The following is an 18,128-nucleotide window of genomic DNA, read 5'->3' as shown; positions in this document are numbered from 1 at the left end:
GGGTAGGCGGGGCGGGGCCAGGAGCTGGGGGGGGGCGGGGGCGCTCCCGGGGGCGAGGCGGTGGGGTGTGGCTTGGGCCGCACACCCCGCCCCACACCTGCGACGCGCAGGCGCAAGGGAGGGGGCCTCGTCTCCAAGGCAACTGGGTTCAACAGTTCCAGCCCTGCCCGCGTCTGGAGGTCTACCGGCGCCCACCCGCCGGCATGTGCGCTGCGGAGGTGGACCGCCACGTAGCCCAGCGATACCTGCTCAAGCGGCGGCTGGGGAAGGGGGTGAGCCTGGCCACTGCAGGGCGGGGGCAGGTCCAGTGGGAGGTCTGTTCTCTCCGACACTGCCTGGGGTCCTGGGCTCGCGACCAGTTTCCTCCACGGACTGGAGGGTGGCCTTGGGCAAGACACCGAGCCCCTCGGGCTTCAGTTTCTTGTAACAGGGCTCTAAAAGTGCCCTACTCCAAGGGGGCCCATCGCCTGGTTCTGGGCCCACAGGGGTCTCAGGCCGGTGGGACCCTGGACAAATCCCCTCCCCAGTCCCCCGCTGCCCAGCGTCCCCTGCTCCCAGCTACCTCTTCTGGTGCCCATAGGACACTCTAAGGAGGCCAGGCCCACCCACTCCAGTCGCTGAGGGCGATGGGTGGATCCCAAGGCTGGCCCAGGAAGGGCCTGAGTGGGTAAATGGTCCTGGAGTGAGAGCCAGAGCCTTGTGTGAGCAAACGTGCATTTGTGTTTGTGTGCGAGAGCATGTGGGATTATGTATAAGAGTGTATGTGAAGGTGTGTGACTGTGTGGGTGTGTAACGGGGGAGGAAAGAAGGAATGTTCCAAACAGTGCAGACAGCAAGTGCAAAGGCCCTGAGGCAAGGACCTGCTGGCTGTGGGGAAAAAGCAGAGTTGGTGTGAACTGGATAGGAGTGGCTGGGCGGGGGTGGGGGGGGGCTCTGATCACCTGCGGCTTTGGGAAACTGCAAGAGCTTCTACTGGGCATGACACAGAGGGTGATAGCAGCCTTTGGTGCCACAAGACTCACCCTGCCTGTTCTGTAGAAGATGGACAGTGGTGTGGGCTGGGGAGCCAGCTAGAAGGTTAGTGTAGTGATTCCAGACAGGAGATGTAGGAGAGGCACGAGGCTCAGACCAGGCCCAGCAGCAGGGATGGCAGCAAGCGGTGGGATTCTGATGAACTCTGAATGTGGAGCCAACAGGGTTTGCTAATAGGCTGGAGGGAGGATGGGAAAGAGGGGAGAGGTGCCCAGAACAGGCTTCATCTCCCACCCAGAATCTTCCATCTGTGACCTTATCTCCTCCTGGGGCCTTGCTTCCCATCACCCTCCTCTGGAAGACACCGGGGTCCTGGGCAGCAAGATGAGCAGCCTGCAGCTGCAGGGACCTCGCCCAGAGCTACAGCCCCTCACCGCACCCTCATTCCCTCCCAGGAGCCAGAGCAGGGAGGAGCAGTCTGGTGGGCAGGGGAGGGCTGGGCAGGAGTCTGGCCCTGTGCCCCGCAAGCTAACCAGCCTTCTCACAGGCCTATGGCATCGTGTGGAAGGCAGTGGATAAGAGGACTGGCGAGGTCGTGGCCATCAAGAAGATCTTCGATGCCTTTAGAGATAAGACGGATGCCCAGGTACGTGAGTGGGGAAGAGGTGTGAGAACGACAAGGGCAGGGGTGTGGGGGTGACTCCCCGCTGCCTAGTAGCTAGCTCCGGTGTTATTTTGGTTTCTGTCATTGCTCAGAGCACCAGTTGCTCTGTGACCCTATGGTCCAGTGGGTGTGGGTGACAAGCATCAATCCCTATAGATCCTTTCAAGAAGTGGGCTTCCTTCTTCCTCCATACCCACACTCAGGTTTCTGTCTCATTCCAGAGAACGTTCCGGGAAATTATGCTGCTCCAGGTGAGTGGCCAGGGCCATCTGACCACCTCCCCAGGTGCAGTTTCTCCAAACAAGGGGGGATGCCCAGACCCTCGCCCCTCAAAGCACACAACCCCTGGCTCTCTCCTTAGGAACTTGGGGACCATCCCAACATCATCCGCCTCCTGGATGTGATCCAGGCGGAGAATGACAGGGACATTTACCTGGTGTTTGAGTCTATGGGTGAGTGAGGCCTTGCTTAGTCCTGGTGCAGGACCCTCCAGTGGCCCGCCTCCCTTTGTACGCCCCTCTGCTGCTCGGGCCATCATGGCGGCCAGCCCTGAGCTAGGGCAGTTCCTCAGTGGGCAAGGACAAACAGCTGGTGTGCATCAGTGTCTGGGCCTGGCAGTGACCACCTTGAGCCCGCCTCCACAAGCCTCCTGCTTTCTCCACTGTTTGCAGCTGTATTTTCCTTTTTCTACCCATTTTATGAAACAAAGCAACAGGAAATGAAGTATTAAAAATAATCCCACAGGGGCGCCTGGGTGGCTCAGTTGGTGAAGCGTCTGCCTTCGGCTCAGGTCATGGTCCCAGGGTCCTGGGGTCGAGCCCCGCATCGGGCTCCCGGCTCAGCGGGAAGCCTGCTTCTCCCTCTGCCTCTGTCCCTCCCCTGCTACTGCTCTCTCCCTCGCTTGCTCATTCTCTCTCTCAAGTAAATAAATAAAATCTTTAAAAAATAAAAATAAAAATAATCCCACAGACTTTTATTGCTGTACCAACAAAGGCAGCGAGCAGGCCTGAGAAGCTTGCCAGAACCATTGGGAAGTGTGTGTGCCCAGGACAGGGCCAGGGACAGGGCTTTGAGGGTGGCCAGTGGGGCCTGGGGACTGTGGCCATATGGGAAGGGTCCAAAGTGGGACAGACCTGTGCACTCTGCCCAGGCCCCCAGGCTGACCCACACGCTCCCCCAGACACTGACCTGAACGCCGTCATCTGTAAGGGCAGGCTGCTGAAAGACATCCACAAGCGCTACATCATCTACCAGCTCCTACGGGCCACCAAGTTCATCCACTCAGGACGCGTCATCCACCGGGACCAGAAGGTGCCGCCAGCCCTCCATTCGTGGGCCCTGCGCCCCCGCTGTGCGCACCCACCCCTGACAGCCTCCTCTCCTGCAGCCTTCCAACATTCTCCTGGACTCCAGCTGCTTGGTGAAGCTCTGCGACTTTGGTCTTGCCCGCTCCCTCAGCGGCCTCCCTGAGGGGCCTGAGGGCCAGGCCCTGACAGATTACGTGGCCACACGCTGGTACCGGGCTCCTGAGGTGCTGCTGTCCTCAAGCTGGTAAGAGCATCTTCCCCCCACCCACCCCTGCAATCCTACCTTCACCTTCCCCCCAGCACCCCCATATCCTCTCGCCCAGCGTTCTTGTGCCCCCACATGCATCCTCACTGGCTCCCTCCCAATACTCCAGACCCCGCCCCCTTGAATGTCTCTCCTCCTCCCTCCACCTCTGCCTCCAGGGTCCCCCCATGCCTCCACCCCTTCCTGCCCCAGGTACACCCCTGGGGTGGACATGTGGAGTCTGGGCTGCATCCTGGGGGAGATGCTTCGGGGGAGGCCCCTGTTCCCTGGCACCTCCACACTGCACCAGCTGGAGCTGATCCTGGAGACCATCCCACCGCCGTCCAAGGAGGGTGTGTGTAGGGGCCTGCTGGGCATCAGGGAGTCTGAGGGTCAGCACACACAGCTGTGGGGGGACAGCATGGTACCGGCCAGGACTGGTGGGGAGGGGGCTGGGGACGAGGGGGACGGGAAGGGTCCAGAGCCTCAGGAAGACAAGAAAGGGCAGGCCCTATGCATGCTAGGCCCAGGGAGAAGCTAGGGGTCCTCGAGGGCCAAGCAGTGCCCGTGAGGGGCCCAGCTGGGTCAGGACAGGAGCTGAGGCTCGTGGGAGCAGGTCCAGCAGCTGTGCTGGGAGTGGGGCAGCAGAGGTTGGGGAAAGAGGCGTGCGGGTAGGTAGTCTAGGGAGTCCTTCCTCTTTTTTGGGGGGAGGGAGCCGGGGCGGGGGGAGAGGACCAGGTGGGGGGAGCCCTATTGTCTTCCCCAGGTGGAAGGGGTGGCTCTTCCATGGAGGTGGGGATGCCCAGACTGGAGTGCGTGTGCAGGAGTGGGAGTAGGAGTGTGCGAGGGCAGGCACGCGTGCAGGTGCACATACGTGTGCACACATAGCGTGAATCCAGGCATGCAAGCTGGGAGTCCTGCCAGACAGCCCAGCCCCTGCAGAGAGGCGGGCACTCCACAGGGCAGGAGGAGACAACTGGCCCCAGACCTCCCTGAGCTGCCCCACTGGGCCAGGCCCTCCCCCATCACACAGCTCCTTCTGTCCACCCACCTGCAGACCTCCTGGCTCTTGGCTCAAGCTACAGTGCCTCTATCCTGCCCTGCCTGGGGTCCCGGTGAGTGGGGCTGCTTAGGAGCTTGGCTCTGGCGTACTTCTGGTCAACTTGCTGGCCAGTCTGTCAGCCCAGACCTGGGCCCTGGTCTTCCCATGGCGATCCCGAACCCAGCAGTTTGGTTACGCTAAAAATGAGGAATCTCCAGCATCACCCAGCATGGCCTGAGGCGTGGGGAGGCCCACAGGAACGGAGCAGGGCGCGCAGAGGAAGGGACCCGAAGCAAGGCAGGGAGGGGTCTCGCCCCAGGCTGCCTGAGGGTTGCATGGGGAGGGGAGATGCACCGAGACAGTTAAGTGGTGCTGGGCGGAGGGTGAGGGTCGGAAGCAGAGCTGCCGCAGATACGGATGTGAGGAGGGACCCCGACCTGGAGAGGGGACAATACGCAGGCGCCCGCAGGCCACGGCAGACGCTGGACACCCTCCTGCCGCCAGACACACCCCCGGAGGCGTTGGATCTCCTCAGGGGACTCCTGGTATTTAGCCCGGAGAAGCGGCTTAGCGCAGCCCAGGCACTGCAGCACCCCTACGTGCAGAGGTAGGGGCGGGGAAGAGGGCAGCATCCTGACCAGCTCCTCCCTGGCTGGGGCTGGGTGTTGGGTCGCGGATCTGGGCTCGGGCGGAGAGGCCCAAGAGGCCCGCTTGACGGCAGCGCGCATCTCGCTTCTCCCACACCCGCCTCGCTGGCTCCCCGCAGGTTCCACTGCCCGGCTCGTGAGTGGACACTGGATTCGGCTGTGCGGCTCCCGGTGCTCGAAGGAGTTCAGCTCTCAGCCCCCGAGTATCGCAGCCGCGTCTATCAGGTGCTCTGGCCGCGACCACCACCGTCCCCCAACCACGCTCACCCTCAAGGCCGTCCCCTGCCTCAGCGACCCCCAGAACCCTTTACACCCGCGCCGTGCTCCTCTGAGCGCCCCTCCCTTCCCGCAGATGATCCTGGAGCGCAGGGGCAACAGCAGCATCCCCAGAGAGAAGGGCCTGGGGGGCACACCCGCGGGGGCAGAGCCCAGTGCCCCCCGGCCCCAGGCGCACCTGCTCAATCCCAGAGCCGTCCCTCAGCTGCCCCAGGGCTCCCCCACGCAGAACCCCGGACGCAGACGTCAGAGCAGCCCGGGTCACCAGTGCGCGCACGGTGTGTGATCTGACGGCCGCCCCGCGCGGAGCACGGCCCCTGCCCCTCCTGGGGGGAGCCACCAAGCGTCCGCCGCGCGCGACTAACCCCAACCCCGGGGATTGATCTTCCGACCCCACAGACATTGCCTGCGGAGCCAAGAACCTTCCGCGGCGGAACTCGGCCCCCCTGCTCCAGCCTCCGCCCCCAGGAGGTCCCGGGAGAGGGGAGAGGCCCCCTGGGGCGACGGCGGAGGCCCCCTCGGCACCCTCGTGGGTAGGTCGGCCCGGGAGGGTCCCTCTCACTCCTTTCCGAGGGCCCCTGCAGTGACCCCGTGACGCGCCCCTTTCCAGGTGAAGCCCAGCGGGAAGGGGGCGGCGCCCTCCCTGGCCTCGCAGGCCGCCGCCCAGGTGGCCATCCAGGCCCTGATCCGGAGCGACTGGAATCCGGGCCGTGGGGTGAGGGCGACCGGCGCGCGACGGGTGAGCTCGCTCGGATCCCCCGCCCTCCGCTCCCTTGCCGTCCTTCCCGCCCCCTCGGCCGCTGGGTTCGCCGGGGTCAGGGCCCTCCCCTTCCTCTGGCCCCGCCCCTTATGCGACCCCTCGACCGCGCAGGTCCCTCGCGGGCTTCCCGCGGATGCCCGGCCCGAGTTCCGGCCGGGCCGGAGGATGTTCAGCGCCTCGGCCTCGCAGGGAGCCCAGGGCGCTGCGAGGGCTGCGCTCGGGGGCTACTCTCAGGCCTACGGTACCGTCTGCCACTCGGCGCTGGGCCGCCTGCCCCTGCTCCCCGGGCCACGCGCCTAAGCCGCCCTACCAGCCTTCAACCCAACTCTTCTGCTCAGCCCCGGCCCCTCGCCCAGTCCCCGCCCCTCTCCCAGCCCCGGATTTGCCCCCAAGTCCCCCATGCTCCCCACCCCCCTCTTAGCCGCTTGCCCCTTTGCCTGGCCATATTCTTGAGATCCAGGGAGCCTGTCCAGGCCTCTGGGGGAGTAGGTGAGGTTCCCACCCATCCCCAGTCACTTACTCCAATAAAGTCTTGTCCATCCCCACCCAGCCTACCTGCCTGTCTTCTGTCCTCAGTGAGGTGCTCCCTCTGAGGCCACACCACCCCTTGCCTGGAGTCCACCCCCTTCGGAGGACCCCCATGTCTAGTACAGAGCCCATGAGAAGCTGCGAGGACACCTGCTGTCCCTGGGTGGATCCTGTCTGCCTGGAGGCTCTCCACTGCTCTCCCTGGAGGCTCACAGTGCCTGTGACTGGCCTGGGGGGCTCCTCGGGACCAGCTTCCCCTCCTCTCTCCACAAATGCTCTGGGGCCTGCCTGGTGTCAGAACACTATCAGAGGGACAAGGCTACCCCAGGGTGCTCTGGGAGTGGGGGGGGCAGGGACTTGTGCACCTGCTGCCTCAGTGCAAGCCATCACCTGAGGGCATTTGTGACCCTGAGCCAGAGTTAACGTGGAAGAGAGGACAGGGCAGTGCCCCAGGGTACAGCCCCTGACTGTGATCCTTGTGCTCTGGGCCACTAACAGTGACTGGCAGCTGGTCTGTCCTGGCGGGGGGGTGGGTCCAGGGGGGTGGGAGCTGAAGAGTTCCAAGGGGCCCCTTGGGCACCCGTCTCATTGTTCCAGGTCTGCCTTGCACCACACCTGACCCCAGGCAGGGGCTGGAACACACAGGCCACTTCCCAACTGCCCAGCTGGGGCTCACAATCTAAAGGATGTGGCCTGTGCTGTGTTGGAGGCTGGGCTGCCAGGAGCAAGACCTCTGCTCACCTGTAAAAGCTGCAGGCTGCTAGGGAGAGCCACAGGTGGGAAGGGCAGGGAGAGCTGGGCAGAGGGTGGGCCCAGACCAGGTGGTTGCAAGAGATGGAGAAAGCACAAGAGGACTTGGGAGAAGGCCCAGAAAGGAGGCAAGAGTAAATGCCCCAGTTCTGGCCTGCAGGTGAGCGAGTCAGGAGACCAGGCTGCCCAGGGGGTAGTCGGTTGAGTTCTTAGAGCCTGAAGCATAGCCCCCAGGTGATGGATGAGGGTGGCGCATGAGGCAGTGGGAAGGAATGCCACAGCCCAGAGAGCAGGTGGGGCCCCAGGAAGCCCAGCCCTGCAAACACGGGGTGGCTGGAGGGGCTGAGGGATCCTGACACCCGGGCACTGGTGTCTGGGGGCGGGGGGCGGGGGCTGGGAAGTGTCTGCTGGGCTTGGTGGTCAGGAGCCCCCAGGGAGCGCCAGTGGGGGTGTGCCTAGGTGGAGGGCTGGCGGAATTGAAGAGTGGGAGTAGTGGATGAAAGCATTTGCCTGTGAAGGGGAGCGGGTCATGGGAAGGTGAGGTGGAGTCTCCAGGGTTAGATGTGGCTACAGGTGTTGGCAGTACAGATGTGGGGGGGGGGTTAATGGGCCCCACAGGGATGGGTGGTGCTGTCCAGAGGGAAATTGAGTTCCCAAGACTCACATTTGCAATATACTAACTGGGTGATTAATACATATATTTAGGAATGTGTTGGAATATTTTGTTGTTTTATTGTTAACACCAAAATGTGCAGAATCACATTTGAGATGTGTTATTCAGCACGACGTGGAGGATGCAGACAGGAGGCTGCACGGGCTCCCCCTTAGCAACGGGCCGCGCCAAGCACACGAGAGCAAACAGGTCAGCAAGCACATCAAGGCCAAGGAACGCTCCAGCGCATCTGGCTTCTCAGTGACCTTTTCCACCTGAACCAAAGTATCCCCCAGCCTCCCCGCCCTCCCTCCTCCAGCTGTCTGGAGTCAGAACTGCTGCCTTTGCTCAGTGGCCTTGTTCCTTAAATCCTTTCCCAGTCTGCGTGATTTCGATTTCTTATTCTTAAAAAAAAAAAAAAAAAAGGTTGCAGAAATACTAAGTTCACGATGCTAGCACTTACAGTGGGGGACTTCCTAAGCATTTGGTGTTAAAATGTGTTATTCCAAATCAAAGTCACTCCCCAGAGGTGAAAAAGATACAGGAAAGGTAGGTGGGGAAACTCTGATTTTGCAGGTTGGTGACAAAGAGGGAAAGATCCAGACCAGGGTGGAGTCGGGGTCTGCTGAGCACCTGAAGGGCCAGCACCCGTGGAGCAATGGGCTGGGGCTCAGGCACCACCACACCAGAGCCCTGCCCTCACCTGTTCAAGTACAAGCATTCCAGGGCAGGGCCAAGGCCCAGCATGCATCGAGACCTGGCTTTATTGTGCTGCACACCCCGGCGCTCTCACCCCTTGCGGGGGGCTGGGGTGCGGGCTGCAGCCCTGCAGGAAGAGTGCCCAGGTCGGTCTCCGTTCTCCTGGCAGGACAGTCAACCAGCTCTGCCTCCCCACCGTGAAAGGGTGGGCCGCTGAAAGGGGTGCCAGGACGCAGAGAGGGAGGCAGTGAGGACGAATGCAAGCAGGGCAGGAAGGGAGCCCTGAGCCAGCGGGCGTGGAGGGGGAGACACCGGCCGGCGCAGGGGGGAGGCTGGAGCTGCCAAGGGGGCAGGCACGAGGCAGCTGTGAGGAAGCTGTAGAACCAGGAGGCAGTGAGCAGAGGGGAACCCTGAGACATGGAAGCCCTGAGATGTGGAACCCCCAAAGATGGGGGACTGAGGCAGAGACGGGCCCCCCAAAAGGTGGGGGCCTAAGGCACAAAAAGATGGGGCCCTGAGGTGAATGAAGGTCTAAAGGGGACCTGAAGCCCAGAGAGATGGTGGAGGCAGACGCGTCGGAAGGGGAGCCTCAGGGCCCAGGGGCAGAGATGGAGCTGGAGGAATAAGGCGTGGGGCAGTGGGGGGCCAGCGCCCCAGCGGGGAGGGGCCAGGGCAAAACGCAGGCCAGCTACTGGGTGAGCTCCAGGCGCAGCCAAGCTCTGACGGCGCTCAGGCGCTTCCACGCCGCCTTGAGGGGAGGAGTGCCAGGGGCTCTGCCTGGTGGCCGGCAGCGAGGCGGGTGCCTGGTCCGGGGCTGGGGGGCCAGGAGGCTCACTTCCTTTTGAAAGTACCCAGGATCCTGGGCATGAACTTGCCCACCTTGCTGTCCCTGGTGTCGTCCTCTGCTGTGCCCTCCCCTGCCCCCGGGCCTCCGGCCTCTTCCTTTTTGCAGAAGACCTCAAACCGGCTGTAGACGCGCTTCTCCTTGCGCATGCTCTCCATGCGGAGCAGCAGCCGGTCGCGGTCCTCGGCGCTGGCAGGCAGGGTGCGGCTCAGCCTTCCCTGGGCCCCCAGGCTGTCCGAGCGGAAGATGGCAGAGCATTTGTCCTTGTCGGACATGTCAGGGGCCAGGCCGCCAGCAGCTGGTGAGCGGCCTAGTTCAGGACTGCTGTGAGCCAGGCCCGGGGCCGGGGCGGGGACCCCGCGGTGTTTCTGGCCGTGGGCGCTGATCTGCTCCAGAATGGCTTTCGTGTCATCCCGCAGGTTGCTGCTGTACAAGGCGTTGGCCGTGGTGGAGCCCATGCGCGCCCGCGGGCCCCGCTCGTCTCCAGTGGCAGCCTCAGTGCTCTCAGCCCTACCCAGCGACGGCCGCCGGGGGCTCTCGGGCTGCCCGTTCTCCTGCGGCGCTGGGAAGCCGCCCTCTTCCTCTGTGCGCCGCTCAGCCTTGGGGCTCAGCAGCTGGCGGAGACGCAGAGAGCCCTTGCGCAAGACTTCCATGGGGCCGCCAGCCGTCTCCTCTGCGGCCCCAGTCTTGGGAGACTCCTCGGAGAAGGGAAGGGTGAGGCTGCCCCTGCGCTCCGGCACAGGGGGTACGGGGCTGCCCCTGCGCTCCGGCACAGCGGGGACGGGGCTGCCCCTGCGCTCCGGCACAGCGGGGACGGGGCTGCCCCTGCGCTCCGGCACAGGGGGGACCGGGCTGCCCCTGCGCTCCGGCACAGCGGGGACCGGGCTGCCCCTGCGCTCCGGCACAGCGGGGACCGGGCTGCCCCTGCGCTCGGGATAGGCCGCGGTGGGGCTCCCTTTCGGCTCAGGGTGAGGTGCCTGGCGCGGCCCAGGCCCCTCCAGCGGGGGACTGACCCGCCCTTGTGGGGAGGCGGAGCGACCCTGGGCAGAGAGAAAGCGAGAGGGCAGCCGGTCGGTGCCGCTCCGGCCCAGCGTGTCTAGCAGCTGGGTGGCAGTAAGCGTGGCTGCTCCCGGCTGCCTCTCAGCCTCCTGGTGCAGCCGCTGTGCGAAGGAGTCGCGCAGGTCCAGCAGGCAACTCTCGAGGCTGCGGCGCTCGCTTCCCGCCCCACCCGGCGCCACGGCCTCCTCCCGCCACGCCTGGGACACAACAGCCTTGCTATGGCTGGCGACTGTGACTGGGGCCCCCGCCCCTCCGGCATCACGCGCCGGGCCCTTGTATTTCTCCAGGAGCTCGGCCACCTTGGTGGAAGTGGCGGAGCGCATGGCCTCGCCACCGGAGCCCAGCATCTCGCTGACCGCCTGCTCCTTGTGCAGCAGCTGCGCCTTCTCGGTAGTGGCCGCCATGGCCCCACCGGCGCCCTCGGCCTGCGAAGCGCTGAAGATCAGGGAGGAGCGCAGGCGCGAGCTGCGCTGGATCAGCGGGTTCAAGCGCGAGCGGAAGGAGTCCTGCTTGGCCAGACCTGCCTCCTCCAGGCCCTCGCGCTCTGGGCTGTCGCCACCACCGCCGCCGGAGCAGGACACCAGGCCCTTGGCCGGGAAGGGCGCACGGGAGGCTGAGGGGAGCAGGTCCCCGGGGACCATTCGGCCACCGGACACCAGAACGTCGTCTTCATAGGCCTCAGCCTCCATGGGTGCCAGCAGGCCCTCCTCGCCCGCGTCCTCGCCATGGCAACCGCTCAGGTAGGACGCCAAGCGCCAGTGCCGCAGCCCGGCCCGCCCCTCGGGTCCGCCCCTGCGCTCCTGCTCTGCGTCGGGCGCGGCGTCTGGGCCCTGCCTTGCCACTGCCTGGCACGGGAAGCGCTGGCCCAGGTTGGGGCGTGGGGCTCCGCTGGGTTCCAGGCCGCGGGGCCCGGGCCCCGAGGCGGGGTCTGAGCCGTGGCGCACCTCGCGCGACGCGCTGGACGGCACGTAATCCAGCCGCTGGTGTCCGTCAGGGCCGAGCTCGGGGAAGCGTGGCCCGGGCCCCAGCGCGAAGTCGTCGTGCTCGGCGAAGCCGGGGCGGCCAGCGCGCAGCTTCTCAAACAGGCCCTGCGGCCGCGCCGGCGCGAGCTGTGGGTCCCATTGGTAATGCTGCTGGTAGAGCTGGTCACGGTGGAAGTGACTGGTCTGGAAGCGGAAGTCGTCACCGTGGCTGAGGAACGCCTGCCGTGACACCTGCCGCGCAGCCGCAAAGTTCTCCACCGCGCCCGTGCCGTCGGCGGCCGCGTAGCTGTGCCGCTTGAAGGTGTCCATCTCCAGATGCCGGGCCTGAAAGAAGCCCCGCGGGCCCGCGAGCTCTCCCCCTAGTCCTGCCTCCGCGTCCAGCCGCCGCGATAGCGGCCGCAGTCCCGCGTGCGGCTCCAGGGCTCCCGCGGGCATCCGCGCTGGCTCCTCCCGGCGGAAGGCCGACAAGAAGTGCCGGTCGGGGTCGAGGAAGGAGGGGAAACCCAGGCCCTCTTCCCGAGGCGGTGGGAACAGGAGGTGCGCTCGTTTGGGGAAGGAGAAAGGGGTCGGCGCCCCGGTCACCTGGCCGCCCACAAGGGGCCCGGCTCCCGCGTATGGAGCCAGGGCGTAAGCATCCATGCGGGCCAGTGCCCCGGCTGAGGGCACCAGAGGCTCGGACTGCGCGAACAGGATGCGGAACTCCTCATCGAAGCTGGAGACCAGCTCGCCCTGGAACACGTGCGCCAGGCTTCGGTGGATCTTCTCGAAGGACCACATGAAGCTGCGGGTGGGGCGAGGGTCAAGATCAGAGTCAAGGAGAGGGGCGGAGTCAGCGTCGGAGGAGGGGGCGGGGCTGAGCAGCAGCGGGCACCGCGGAAGGCCACCTGTGGTTCTGAAGTGTCAAATCTGCAAGGACGGGGCGGGGGGGGGGGGGAAGCGGGCGGGGGGGGCGCTACTAGACTAGGGCTTGGGCAGGGGAGGTCCTTAGGTGGGGAGATGTCAGGGTTGCGGGCTGGGCGCACCTGTAGCTCCCACTCATAACCACGGCACAGTCCACTAGCAGGAACTTCTCCTTCACGTGGCCCTTGAAGGACTTCCCGGTGCGGCAGTAGTAGGTGGGGCCTGCCACAGTGCGCACGCGCAGGAACTGGGGAGGGAGAGGCATTAGGTCTCTGCAGGGGAGTCTTCCACCTCCCTACACACCCCCTGGGTCACTCACATCCACGTGGTGCAGGTTGACGCGGCACTTGTCGGCCATGTCTAGGAAGTGCTGCGCATTCATCTCATCCAAGAGGATGTAGACCGGGACGCGGCGAGCCGCTGCCTCCAGCACTTCACCAAGCAGGTCCACGTCGGTGAACATGTCCATCACCACGGCCACCACCTGCGGGGGGCAGGTTAGGGACAGAGGACAGACCCCTCTGCTGTCCCCACTATTCTCCAGCCATTCCTGCCTGGCCCGGGCAAGGCCTCAGGATCACCCATGAACACTGCAAACCGCCCTCTAGCCCATCCCATGGGAGAGCAGGGCCCTGCCAGGGAAGGGGAGTCAGGAGGAAAAGGCCTACCAGAGGGGGTGTGGGGCTGCTGGCGGGTGGGTGGCCCATGATGGAGCCCTAGGCAGGCACAGGGCCTACCTCCTGTTGGAGAAGGGACAAGGCAACTGAAGCCCCTGAGAGGCACCTCACACTGCCCTGCCCTAGATGGCCGAGTCCAGGCCCTAGCTCTGCCCCACGGATGGCCCAGCCCAGGCCCTAGCTCTGCCCCTGGGAGGAGACTGCTGTAGAGGGTGCACAGGGCAGTTGGGGTTCTCTAGCTTCTGGATCTGCTGCCTCAGCTTCCATGTCTGGCTCCCTTTGCTGTTTGCCACCTGTTTGGTGGGGTCAAGCCTGGGTCAAAGGTTCGACTGGAGAGAATTCTCTGAACCATAAATCCAGACCAGGAAGGGGGCCCAGCATCCCAGGGCCCTTGAGTTTCTGGGCACTGGCCATGACCAAGCGCAAGCAAAATGCAGTGTGCCCCCCGCAGCCTGCAATAACCAAACACTTCGTGACCCCCAAAGCTGGCTGCCAGGGAGCTTGTGCTGTAGCTTGAAGGCTGGAGAAGCGTGGCCAGTCGGCCCTGGCCTCACCCTTGCTCCCTAAGCTGGAAATGCTGGTATTTTCCTTTCACCAGCACACTCCACTCATGCTTCGAGGTCCAGCTCAGGCCCTTCCCCCCCACTGTCCACCCAGCCCGTGACAGCACACCTGCTGGGCAGAGCGGATCATCCTTCGAGCCTCATCCTTGATGCTGGGGCTGTCAGGCGGTGGTGGCTGTACCAGGGTCGTGACTTCAGTGCCCTGGAAGCCGAAGGTCAGGGGCCAGCCTAGGTCAAGCTCAGGCACTGCCTGGTCTGAGTTCATGGGCCAGTAAGTGCCTGAGGAGCCATCCATGTCCACATTGGGAGGGCTGCCTTCAGGGGGCTCGCGAGCAACATGCTGTGGGGGCCGCAAGTGGCGGCTCACATGCTCCAGCTCCTCAGGGCACAGGAAGGCAGGTGCCCCCTCAGACGCCAGGAAGCGGCTGTAGGCCTCTGGCCCTCCCTCAGCCAGGGCATCCACTGCCAGACGGTAGTACTCTTTGTAGTGAGGTGGCAGGTACCCAGGTGCCAGTGGGTTGTCCCCCTGCGAGGAGCTCTGGGAGCGACGGGCCATGTCGGGGCCAGGGGCCTGGGGAGGGGCAGGGAGACACATTACTGGGGCAGCGGCACTGGGCCCGCTCCCCGCCACCCACCGTGTGTAGACACTTGTCTGTGACCTTGAGTGGGCTGTGGAGTGCAGACCATGCACTCCACCCTGGACCCCAGGATGCCCCCTGGCTGGCGGGGTGCCGGGAGGGTGCCCCGGCCCTATCTCATGTTGCTCCGTGCTGGTGGGGCCCTTCCCCTTCCCGGGACCTCAGGAGATCCTGCACCCTGGTTTCCAGGCAGGGGCTCTGGCTGCATGAAGCCCCCACTCAGGGTTCCTTTATGGCCCCTGTGACCCAGGTACTTCTTTGTGGGCCCCTTCCTCCATAAAAAGAAAACCAGTATTTTACTATTGTTGGCATAAAGAAAATATAATCCAGGCTGGATTCTTTATTGTATTGGCTTTTTTCTTCTGATTTGGGCATTAATGCATTTTCATGGGCCCTGAACGAAATTGTGTGTACTGAACAAGTCAGGTGGCCCCCCCACCTGTGTGTCTCTGTCCGCAGTACAGGGGGGCGAGGGGGAGCCCAGGGCCGCTTGCTGGGCCTCTCTGGCTCATTACCCCCACTGTAAAAGGGAGCTGCCAGGGCTGACCTGCTCCCGTGCCTGGCCCAATGTGAGCTCAGCCTACAAAACTTGTCACCACTTTTGTCCCAGGCCTCAGCACCCGTCGTATGGGGTCACACACTCTGAGCCCCAACCTATTCGCGGACTTCACAGCCCTCCAAACTCTGACCCCCGCCCTTTGTCCCTGTCCACCAGGACCACTCCCTTCCCTTTGACCCATCCACCTTTCTAGCCACTGTGCCACCTTAGATAAAAACCCGAGCCACACCCCCTGGCAGATCTGGGTAGCAGCCTCCTGGCTCTCCACAAGCTTAGAGTGCTGCATGGCTAAGCCCAACCCTGCATGCCTGTGGTGGTCTTCCGTCTCTGGCCATGCCCTGCTCCCCGCTGTGCTCTGGATGAAGCCTGAGCCCTTGGCTGTGGCCATCAGGCTCATCCTGGACTCCAGCTGTGCCTCTCCCCTTGTCCCAACTTCACACTGACACCTAAGCCCCACCTGGTCCACTCCAGTCCACCTGCCTCCCAAGGGCCTGTGAGGGAGCCTAGGCTGGGAGAAGCTGCCTTTAGCTCTGGAAGGCCACATGGGGACCTCTTTTGGATCCCCAGGGGGGATCAATCCAATACCTGAACTGCCTGGATACCTGTCCTCCTACCCTGGAAGGAGAGCCCCAGGCACTGCCCAGCCCACCCCAGCCGCTGCTTGGGGCTGGGACAGAGCTGGATTCGGCTCCCACCTAGCCCTCAGCTTCCTAGATGCTGGTCTTGCCAGACTGCACAGGGTGCCCTAGTCCACAGGGGCAGCTGGCTGCTGCTGACTGGCCAGGGTCACTGGGTGGTCGGAGGCAGCTGGGCACTGGAGAATGTCAGGGCCAAGACTGTTGTGTATGACAACCTGAGGGACCTCTCCTGTCTGCTCTCCTGGGGGGTGACAGGCAGGCTGGACGTTCTGTGGGGGTGGGAGAGGGTACCTGGGGGGAGATCTTCGGGAAAGCTGTCCTGCTGTTCCTTCCTCAGACCACCACCCTCCGTGGTTACATACAAGACATCCGTACTGTTCTCAGAGGCAGACTCCACTGGGGCACAAGGTGGCAGGTCTGTCTGTAGCGGGGTCTCCCACTGCCCCTGATCACCATGGGGGGTGTCTCCCACAGTATCCGACAGAGGGTGGGGGGGGCGGGGAAGACCCTGGAATTTGGCTGTATGGGGCCAGTGTCAGACCAGGCAGGGCTTGGGGGCACTATGCTGCTCACTACATTTGAGAGGGAGCACTTCCCAAGCTGGGGAACCCTGCAGTCCCTTGCACTTCACTGAGAAGGGGAATCGACAGAAACTGTCCAGGCTGGCGGCGGCCGGGGCAGGTGCCACAGTGCCCACAGGAGCCCCCCAGCAGACAGGACTCATCAGGAATGGGGTGCCCATCCTGAGTGCCCACACCAGGGGGCCCTGCACGGCCTCACACAGTAATACCCATGATCCCAGACTTCCTTCCTCTCACCTTGCACACCCCTGAACTGTGGACTGGGCAGCGGCCACTCTCCAGCCCATGACAGGGCCCCAACAGCGTGGCTCCTCACACATTTGCCTACTGAACGCCTGCCCTGAGGGAGGGAGAGGCACTTATCCCACCCAGGCCAATGACTCAGCAGGAATCTGCTCCTTTGCTGCTGACCTCTGACCCCTGACACAAGGCGGACACATCTTCCAGGGCCCTCAGGGCTTTAGTGGGCCCCTAACGAGGGACATCCCTCCCGGGTAGGAGGTGGGTTTTCTAAGTGACTGGAGGGAGCGCAAGGCGACGTGACCGTGCACTAAGTACAGATGGGAGCACGGGTTACCCGCAGAAACCTGTGCAAGCCTTGGGCAACAGGGACGAGGTTGGGGGGTGGGATTCGGCCAGCTGGGACGCACAGACTGAGGCTGATGAGTCGTCGTCTTCGGGGGGTGCCCCGCAGGGCCAAAAGGGCTTAGTGCGCCCAAGGAACTCGCGGCTGCCTGGGCCTGGTGTCCCATCCACCCGCCCCAGTTCGGGGACTTGGGCGTGAGGGTACCGGGGCCTTCCGCTCTCCCAGCACTTCACGCAGGACACCAGACTGCGCCTCGGCCTCCCCAGCCACCCCCGGTCCGAGGAGCCCAGGGAGGGGTCCAGGCCAGGCCCAGCACCCTCCGCAGGCTCCAGCTAGGCCGCGAGGGCGGAAGCGAGCGAGGACGGCCCGGGCAGTCTCGCCCCAGAGCCCGGGGCCCTTTCCCACTCCGCTCTTGCCGGACCGGCGTCGTGCGAGGGCGCTCGCGGCCACGCCGGTACACGCGGCCCAGGAGACCTCCCCCCACCGGCCCGGCCCGGCGCGGCCCCGCGCTCGTGCTCCCACCGCCCGGCGCTCCGCCGCGCGGCCCGGGCCCAGGTGCGGGTGGGAGCGCCGCCCAGGTGAGGCCGCCCCCGCCCCACCCTGGGGGCCCTGCCGCGGCCTCCCCTCCGGCGCGCCCCGCCCCGCTCGAGCCGGGGGAGGGGGCCCTACCTGGCCAGGTGCGCGGGGTCTCGGGACAAGGGCAGCAGGAGCCGACCGCCGCCCAGCGGCCTCGCGGTCCGGTCGGTCCGGCAGCCACTCCCTGTCGCGGCCCGCCCGCCGCGCGGCCTGATTCACGCGCCCGCCCCCGCCCCGCCCGCCGCTCCCGCCGCCGGCCTGCCCGGGCAGCACCTGGGGGCGGGGCGGCCCCACCCGCGGCGCGCCCGCATTCCGCCGCCCGCGCCCCCGCGGCCCCCGGCCCCCGCCGCGCCCCCCGGCCCCGGGTGTCCCGCCGCCGCCGCCGCCGCCGCCGCCGAGGCCCCGCCTCCCGGGGCCCTCTGCCCCCGGCGCCCATCCGTTCGCCGAAGCTCTAGGCCCCTATCCCTGACCCCTGACCCTCGCCCCGGAAGTCGAGGTGACTCGGAAGTTCCGGCTCAGTCGCTAGGAAACCGCTCAGCCCGACGTAGGGGGCGGGACTTCTCGCCCTGCCTGCGAGTTGGGGGAGGCAGGTGAGGCAGGTGAGGCCGCGGGGCGGCGCCGAGCCAGGGGCGGGCCCGGGCTTGAGGACCCCGCGAGCACCGGGGATCCCCCGCCACCGGGGCACCCCTAACCTGACGCCCTCACAGAGGACCCCCCCCCACTCTCCGCACGCAATACTCACAAGTACCTGGGACCCCACTGGCACACAGAGACACTGCGCCCCTAGACCCCTCCCCACACCCACGCGCACACCAGTCCCCTCCCAGGCCAATGCCCCCCAGGTAGATGGAACCCTACAGGCACTCCCACAAGGACTCTACAGGCACATCAGGACCCGTACACACAAGGGATGCCACATGCATTTACCTCCTTACACACCAACGCCTCCACTTACAGAGGGCCCTGCACACACCCCTGCTGAC

General features: G+C 65.1%; 2 protein-coding genes across 5 annotated transcripts; one reads left to right on the top strand and one right to left on the bottom strand.

Moving 5' to 3' along the window:
* The first annotated feature begins 203 nt into the window (after positions 1 to 203).
* MAPK15 (mitogen-activated protein kinase 15) lies at positions 204 to 6,212 on the top strand. Of its 3 annotated transcripts, none has more exons than XM_028093473.1 (14): positions 204 to 272; positions 1,520 to 1,618; positions 1,858 to 1,887; positions 1,998 to 2,088; positions 2,817 to 2,947; positions 3,024 to 3,187; positions 3,401 to 3,540; positions 4,245 to 4,302; positions 4,699 to 4,836; positions 4,996 to 5,101; positions 5,229 to 5,430; positions 5,552 to 5,685; positions 5,763 to 5,891; positions 6,024 to 6,212. In XM_028093473.1, the coding sequence occupies exons 1-14, from the start codon at positions 204 to 206 to the stop codon at positions 6,210 to 6,212; spliced, it is 1,680 nt and encodes a 559-aa protein (XP_027949274.1). The 3 variants fall into 3 exon arrangements, with proteins under 3 accessions (XP_027949274.1, XP_087878834.1, XP_087878835.1); XM_088022708.1 differs by having other exon boundaries at positions 4,657 to 4,836; XM_088022709.1 differs by lacking the exon at positions 5,763 to 5,891 and having other exon boundaries at positions 4,657 to 4,836.
* A 1,688-nt stretch (positions 6,213 to 7,900) lies between these two features.
* Positions 7,901 to 17,296, bottom strand: SACK1H (scaffolding CK1 anchoring protein H). 2 transcript variants are annotated; one of them, XM_028093623.2, is made up of 5 exons: positions 17,239 to 17,296; positions 13,677 to 14,138; positions 12,647 to 12,811; positions 12,450 to 12,574; positions 7,901 to 12,208 (listed from the first exon to the last, which is right to left on the bottom strand). In XM_028093623.2, the coding sequence occupies exons 2-5, from the start codon at positions 14,121 to 14,123 to the stop codon at positions 9,373 to 9,375; spliced, it is 3,573 nt and encodes a 1,190-aa protein (XP_027949424.2). In that variant the 5' UTR covers positions 14,124 to 14,138; positions 17,239 to 17,296; the 3' UTR covers positions 7,901 to 9,372. The 2 variants fall into 2 exon arrangements, with proteins under 2 accessions (XP_027949424.2, XP_027949423.2); XM_028093622.2 differs by lacking the exon at positions 17,239 to 17,296 and having other exon boundaries at positions 13,677 to 14,363.
* Between the last annotated feature and the right edge of the window lie 832 nt (positions 17,297 to 18,128).

The sequence above is a fragment of the Eumetopias jubatus genome, unplaced genomic scaffold (assembly GCF_037043125.1).
Source record: "Eumetopias jubatus isolate StellerSeaLion01/CBP00866 unplaced genomic scaffold, mEumJub1_p1.0 scaffold_4, whole genome shotgun sequence".
NCBI classification, from domain to species: domain Eukaryota; kingdom Metazoa; phylum Chordata; class Mammalia; order Carnivora; family Otariidae; genus Eumetopias; species Eumetopias jubatus.
The sequence above is the reverse complement of the archived record's forward strand: the minus strand, read 5'-3'. Positions and strand labels throughout refer to the sequence as shown.

What these genes read in the sequence shown, in the direction of transcription:
- SACK1H (XM_028093622.2), bottom strand. Translation starts at nt 14,162, where the DNA reads ATGTGTCTCCCTGCCCCTCCCCAGGCCCCTGGCCCCGACATGGCCCGT. An exon ending in TGATCCGCTCTGCCCAGCAG is followed by an intron (nt 12,812 to 13,676) that starts GTGTGCTGTCAC and finishes TGCCCCCCGCAG; the next exon opens with GTGGTGGCCGTGGTGATGGA. An exon ending in TCAACCTGCACCACGTGGAT is followed by an intron (nt 12,575 to 12,646) that starts GTGAGTGACCCA and finishes CTCCCTCCCCAG; the next exon opens with TTCCTGCGCGTGCGCACTGT.
- MAPK15 (XM_088022708.1), top strand. Translation starts at nt 204, where the DNA reads ATGTGCGCTGCGGAGGTGGACCGCCACGTAGCCCAGCGATACCTGCTC. An exon ending in AGCGGCGGCTGGGGAAGGGG is followed by an intron (nt 273 to 1,519) that starts GTGAGCCTGGCC and finishes GCCTTCTCACAG; the next exon opens with GCCTATGGCATCGTGTGGAA. An exon ending in CTGCCCTGCCTGGGGTCCCG is followed by an intron (nt 4,303 to 4,656) that starts GTGAGTGGGGCT and finishes GGATGTGAGGAG; the next exon opens with GGACCCCGACCTGGAGAGGG.